The sequence below is a fragment of the Formica exsecta genome, unplaced genomic scaffold (genome assembly GCF_003651465.1).
Source record: "Formica exsecta isolate Colony F162 unplaced genomic scaffold, ASM365146v1 scaffold246, whole genome shotgun sequence".
In the NCBI taxonomy this organism is placed as follows: Eukaryota; Metazoa; Arthropoda; class Insecta; order Hymenoptera; family Formicidae; genus Formica; species Formica exsecta.
In genome coordinates, this window is record NW_021849734.1 from 44,070 (window position 1) to 50,930 (window position 6,861).

General features: G+C 48.2%; 2 protein-coding genes across 2 annotated transcripts; both read right to left on the bottom strand.

Moving 5' to 3' along the window:
* Positions 1-3,574: 3,574 nt before the first annotated feature.
* Positions 3,575-4,759, bottom strand: LOC115236213. The gene has a single exon (XM_029808511.1). It carries the CDS (start codon positions 4,757-4,759, stop codon positions 3,575-3,577), a length of 1,185 nt encoding a protein of 394 aa, XP_029664371.1.
* Positions 4,760-5,182: 423 nt separating this feature from the next.
* Positions 5,183-6,286, bottom strand: LOC115236214. Its single transcript, XM_029808512.1, has one exon. The coding sequence runs from the start codon at positions 6,284-6,286 to the stop codon at positions 5,183-5,185; it is 1,104 nt and encodes a 367-aa protein (XP_029664372.1).
* Between the last annotated feature and the right edge of the window lie 575 nt (positions 6,287-6,861).

The following is a 6,861-nucleotide window of genomic DNA, read 5'->3' on the forward strand; positions in this document are numbered from 1 at the left end:
GTAACCTGCGTACATAGCGATCTTAGCGCTGTGTGCTGTTATAGCCCGAAAAGGCTATACACGAATTAATAGATATATAGTATTTTAGAGATATTATTTTATACGATAAGATATTGCTCAACGTGTAACGCGAATACAGATCACGTTACGAACGTTGACCGAGCGAAGCGCTGACAACGCGAGCCACGCGCGAAGCCCGAGCGACCGCGCAATCACTCATTACGAAAACGCGGAAACCAAGGCAAGCGGAATAAGGACGTTGCGAAAATGCAACGTAGAGGTCCTACCTAAAAGCGAAAAGGAAATTGCGAAAATGCAAGCAAAGAAGTCCCTTAGAACTCCTTAGCTTGCATCCGGATCTTGCCGCAAAAATCGAGCGACACGACACATGGTCTTGTCGCTAAACGATCCCCTCCTGGGAAACCAAGGGGAGATAATAAAAAGACCCATCGCTAACGAGCGGCGGGCAGTCTTTATCCTTAATTAATATTACGCGGGCAGTAGCGCTAACAGTCGCGAGTGTCAACAGCAAGTGTCGATAATTATTGCAATATCGAATAGTCACACTTAGTAAAAATCGTGGAGAACGAGAAGCGAGTCTCGCGACGTAAACCCGACTCCAAACACGCGCACGCGAGTGTCAGTTAACACGATACGCGACACGAGTAGATAATAAATACGAGGACGAATTATAACTAAGACCATTTGTAATGAATAAAAGTTTTATTTAACATAAAAAGTGTCCAGTGCTACGGGTAACCCGCCAGACGCATCCCAGATTCTTTAATCTTAATCCGGCAACGATCCCGAAATTTACCGTGCCTTACCCGAGGCATAACAATTTACATTGTAGTTATTGATGTAACTAAATTAAATATATTTCTATAAAATTAAATTTAGATCTAAATTAAATTTATTTTCTGTTGGTTTTAATATATACTTTAAAAGTTAGCAGCGCCAAGTTTTTTTAATTCAATTTTATCGAATTGTATTAAATGTCTTAATATTTATTATATTTACAATAACCTTTACAGTTTTAGTAATTGTTATACGATCGGGAGTAGAGGAATGCCTTGACACATAAATTTATCATATTTGACACGCGTGCTTTGTCTCTAAATAATCACATATCATGATTGTTGATTAATTAAAATATTATTTTATTTATCTTGTTAATGAAACATTATTGATAAAATTATTATTATTAATAATAATAATTAAATATAAAGATAAATATTAAAGCACATTTCTCTTGTTATTTTATATATAAAATAACAAGAGAAATGTGCTTTAATATTTATCTTTATATTTAATTATTATTATTAATAATAATAATTAAATATAAAGATAAATATTAAAGCACATTTCTCTTGTTATTTTATATATAAAATAACAAGAGAAATGTGCTTTAATATTTATCTTTATATTTAATTATTATTATTAATAATAATAATTAAATATAAAGATAAATATTAAAGCACATTTCTCTTGTTATTTTATATATAAAATAACAAGAGAAAAAAGTGTTCTATGAATGGGGCGCCCTTTTTATGATATTATGATGATCGTATAAATTTACAATAGCATTGTCAATATGTTTTCCCGCTTTTCTGTTTTCACGCATTGCATTAGTATATTCGTGGCATTCCAAAAATGTTCCATCTTTAAGTGTAGTGGAACATAAAAGAGTAGATGCACTTCGAAAACTTATACAAAATAAATATAAAATTCAAAAACAATATCAACTACGGATCGAAAAACAAATCATATCTGAAAAAGACAAGTGTATAAAAGAAATTTTATCTAAAAAAGATATCATGTCTGTTAAAGATATCACATGTGAAGAAGATAGATATTGAAAGAAATGTTTGTCTGAAAAAGATATCGTGTCTGTAAAAGACATCGCACTTGAAAATTATAGCTACAGAAAAGAATATTTGTCTGAAGAAGACATTGTATCTGTAAAAGACATCATAGTTGAAAAGGACAGGTGTGGAAAGAAATGTTTGTCTGCAAAAGACATCGTGTTTGTAAAAGACATCATAGCTGAAAAAGGCAGGTGTGGAAAGAAATGTTTGTCTGCAAAAGACATCGTGTCTGTAAAAGACATCACACCTGAAGAAGGCAGGTGTGAAAAGAAATGTTTGTCTGCAAAAAACATCGTGTCTGTAAAAGACATCAGACCTGAAGCAAGCAGGTATGGAAAGAAATATTTGTCTGCAAAAGACATCGTGTCTGTAAAAGACATCACACCTAAAAAAGGCAGATTTGGAAAGAAAGTTTTGCTGCAAAAGACATCGTGTCTGTAAAAAACATCGCACTTCAAAATTATAGCTACAGAAAAGAATATTTGTCTGAAGAAGACATTGTATCTGTAAAAGACATCATAGTTGAAAAAGACATGTGTGGAAAGAAATGTTTGTCTGCGAAAGACATTGTGTCTGTAAAAAACATCACACCTGAAGAAAGCAGGTGTGGAAAGAAATATTTGTCTGCAAAAGACATCGTGTCTGTAAAAAACATCACACCTAAAAAAGGCAGATTTGGAAAGAAAGTTTTGTCTGCAAAAGACATCGTGTCTGTAAAAAACATCACACCTAAAAAAGGCAGATTTGGAAAGAAAGTTTTATCTGCAAAAGACATCGTGTCTGTAAAAGACATCACATCTGAAGAAGGCAGATGTGGAAAGAAATGTTTGTCTGCAAAAGATATCATGTCTATAAAAGACATCACATCTGAAAATTACAGGTGTGTGAAAGATCCTTTGTTTGTAAAAGATACGATATTTCAGAAAGACTGTTGTAAAAAAGAAGCTTTGTCTGTGAAGGGCATCAAATCTGTGAAAAAGAAGTGTAGAAAGAAACAGTCGTCTGTAATTAAAAGTGATAGTAAAAATAATATTAAGCGTAAATTGTATGATGCAGATATTATTAATTCCGGCTCGAAGGACCAGAAAATGTGCGCGAGTGAACGCGGGAGCGCGAGGATCGCGTGAAATGGACACGATAATGTTTTGAAAAAAAAGCAGTCAATTTGTTATTAATTTCGGCTCTCTCGGGTGACCGCTGCGTGGCCCGCATCGATAGGCACGAGCGATGCCACGGGCCGGGCGCGATTCGCGTAGCGCCGCTTTTGGAGCGCGCTCCTATTTGTCGCGGCGGACGCGAGTTTAGGCACGATTCGATTTGGGCTAACAGAGTGGCCATCTCCTCGTAAGTTAGCTTCGCGTCGCCGATGACGCGCCGGATGTGGTGCTTCGCCGCCTTGACAGCCGCCTCCCAGAGTCCACCGAAATTGGGGGCCGCCGGAGGATTGAAGCGCCATTCAATCCTCTCGGCGGCGAGGCCTCTCGCGATACGCTGGCCTTCCTGGCCGCTGGCTGTAAAGAGCGCTCGCAGTTGGGCGTCGGCACCCACAAAGTTTGTGCCGCTAATCGCTGTAGAGGGCTCGACATAGCCCCCGGCGAGCAATGAGCCGACGCAGCGCGGCCAGGAAGGCATCAGCGGAATAGTCGGACGCTACGTCGAGATGGACGGCGCGGGTGCTAAGGCAGACGAAGACCACCAAAAAGGCCTTAGTAGCGCGCTGCCCTCGTCCCCCGGAGGTTCGTAACCACATTGGTCCCGCGTAGTCGACCCCTGTGTGGAGGAACGGCCGAGCCGGTGTCACTCGAGGCCGCGGCTGGTCCCCCATGAGTGGTTGTGAAGTCGCCGCCCGCCATCGTAGGCACGTTAAGCAGCGGTGGATGCTGCCTTTGACGAGTCCGCCCGCGGGAGATCCAGTACTCCTGGCGGATGGAGCCCAGCGTTAGCTGCACGCCCCCGTGCAGGGTCCGGCGATGACACGCCTCGATGATGAGGCGAGTGAAGTTGGATTCTCTAGGTAAGATGATGGGGTGCCTGGCGTCATAGGAGAGGAGGGCGCGCTTTATCCGACCGCCGACTCTGAGGATCCCCTGGGGGTCTCTGAAAGGAGTTAACCGGGTAAGTTTACTTCGGGTGGGCAAAGGTTTGCCATTTTCGATAGCCGCTAACTCCGCCTTGAAGTTTTCAGCTTGGATGACTCGGATCCAACTCAGGCGCGCTTCCTCGACTTCAGCTGCCCGAAAAACGCGCTGGACGGCAGGGTTGGTCCGTACATCGGGCGCTAGCCTCTCCAAGGGTCGGCGTAGCCAGCGACGACACCAGGCCGTGACCCGTAGCAACCGGTGCAGGGCCGAGTACCGCTTCAGCATCTCGGGTTCCTGGCTTTTCTCCTTGATTAACGTGGCCGCGTGGCTCGAGGCGCGCTGCTCGGGGAGCTCCCTCTCGCCGTCACCGTCCCCCGCAGTCGTCCAGCCTCCTGTATCCGTGCTCAGCCACGTCGGGCCGTGCCACCAGAGGGGGTGGTTTACCAACTCCCTCGGTGACAGTCCTCGCGAAGCGCAGTCGGCTGGGTTGTCTTGTCCGGGAATGTGGTGCCACACGGCATCAGGCAAGGACGTTTGAATCTCCGAGACACGGTTGGCCACATACGTCATCCAGCTGGCTGGGTGGCCGCGGATCCATCCAAGGGCTACAGTTGAGTCTGACCAAAGATGCATAGGGATGTCCGAGGCCTCCAAGACGCGGCTGATGTGGCCGACAAGCCAAGAGAGCAGCGTCGCCGCACAAAGCTCCAGGCGTGGTAATGTCACCTGCTTTAACGGAGCGACCTTCGTTTTTGCGCCCAGCAAGGTGACGTCGATCTTCCCGTCCCAGGTTTCGGTTCGCAGGTACATGACGGCCGCATAGGCCTTCTCGGAGGCGTCGGCGAAGCCATGGATTTCACGTCGGTAAGCCGTCCTTCCCGTGAGCCCACGGGGAACGCGGATGAGCGCTAGGCAGGGGAGCTTGATCTGGAACTCCTGCCACTTCTGAAGCGAGGGGGGGATTTAAGGCGGGAGGAGGCACGAACCAAGCATCCATCTCTTCCGTGGCAGCGGCACTGTCGTGTCTGTGTAGGGCGTTTACACACTTCCTCAGCCCGACAATGCCACCATCGAGGGGCTCGTTGTAAGAGGTCCTCCGCTGGCAGGGCCACGAGCAGCTCGGCAGAGAATGCCGACCATTTCTTGAGAGGGAATCCGCCCGCCCTGCAAATCAAGGTAAGCTGCCTTTGCTTTTCCTTGGCCTCAGCAATGGTTGGAGCTCCGGTTAGGACGTCATCCCATGTAAGCGTCCCGGAGAAGAGCGTTGTGCCGCAAGCTCGCGTACTGGTTCATGAACTCAATGTATAGTTCTCGGAACGAAGCCTCTCGGTCGAACTTGACCTCCATATGCCTCAGCAACCGCAGTGCCGAGCGACGTGTGCCGGTGAGGTCCGGTAGAGGCTCGATCACCGGGAGGCGCACCGTGTAGCGCCCGTCAGGCCCTCGGGAATGCGTGCGTACGAAGTGCTCCTCGCACTCTTGCTCGTCCTTGGAGATGGCGGTGGCGGTCATCGGCATGTCCTCTTGTTCCCAGAAGCGACGCACCGCGCTCGCGAGCTCGTCCTCAAACCGGCACTGGTGTGTATGCGCCAGTAGGGAGGAGGTGGTTCCGCCGATCGCATCCGACAGAATCCATCCTAGAGTCGTGTTCTGCGCCAGCGGTTCGCGGCGCTCTCCTCTTCGTAGACCTTGGCGAAGAATGGCGGCGTGGACGTCGGCTCCGAGGAGGATGTCGACTGGATCAGCGGCACTGTATTCGGGGTCGGCCAGCTCCAGGCCCTCCACATGTGTCCAGGTCCTCGTTCCGGAGGGTAGCCCGCCGGCGTAGACGGTGAGCCGCGGGAGGACGAGAGCGCTGACGGACATCGCCGCTCCTCCGAGTCGCGGTGACAGCGAAAGCGCGACGCGACCCTTGGCTTTGCCGGATTTCTGTCCCCCAACTCCGAAAACTGTTACCGAAACTTGTGAACGCGGCAGCTTTAACCTTTGCGCGAGGCGCTCGGAGATGATTGATGACTCCGAGCTCTGGTCGATGAGCGCGCGCGCCGGGTGTAAGATGCCGTGACGGTCGGCCACGCAAACGCGAGCGGTCGCGAGGAGCACGGTGGTAGGCTGATCGAAAGGCCCCTGCGCGACGTGTGACGACTTCGCGACGGCGTTATCGCAGTAAGCCTCGTGCAGCGAAGAGTGGTGACGAGCCTCACACACCGAACACGTCCTTTTGGAGGCGCACTCGCCTACTTGATGCCTCTCGAGAAAATTAAGGCACAACTTTCTTTGCTCGACTATCTGATTCCGTTCCTGGGCTGTCTTCTTCTTGTACTCCTCGCAGTGCATCAGAAAGTGGTCTCGTTGGCACAACGAACAGCGGCCTAGCTTCGCATCAGGCTTGCTCTCTTGTTTTCGAGTGAGATGGCTGCGTGTGTACTTTAGTGAGCTGGACCCTGTCTTCTGCTCGTCATCTTGCTCGTGGGGCTCTCGGCTTTGATCGGCTGCATCGCTTCTAAGGTGTGGAGCCATCTGTCGAGAAACAGCTCGAGAGTATCGAACGATGGCGGTTCTTTCGTGTCGCCAATCGAGTTTTCCCACTCGCGATGAGAGCGCGGGTCGAGGAGGTCGACGGCTAAACAGACAAACAAGTCTTCACTGCAATCGATCGGTCGGCCAATGTTTCCCAACGAACTGACGGTGGTCTTCAGGCAATGGAAGATTTTGCAAAGCTCGGCCGGAGATTCACTCGTCATCTTTTGTAGCGAGATGAAGTTCGCAAGATAGGCGCGGACCAACAAGCGTTTGTTTTCATAGTAGTCGCTCAACAATTTCCACTCGCTTTCGTAGTTATCATCCGTAGTAGTGATGTTGCGTACCAAGAGCTCCGCCTCACCCTTTAAGCAAGTCTTCAGGTAGTGGAG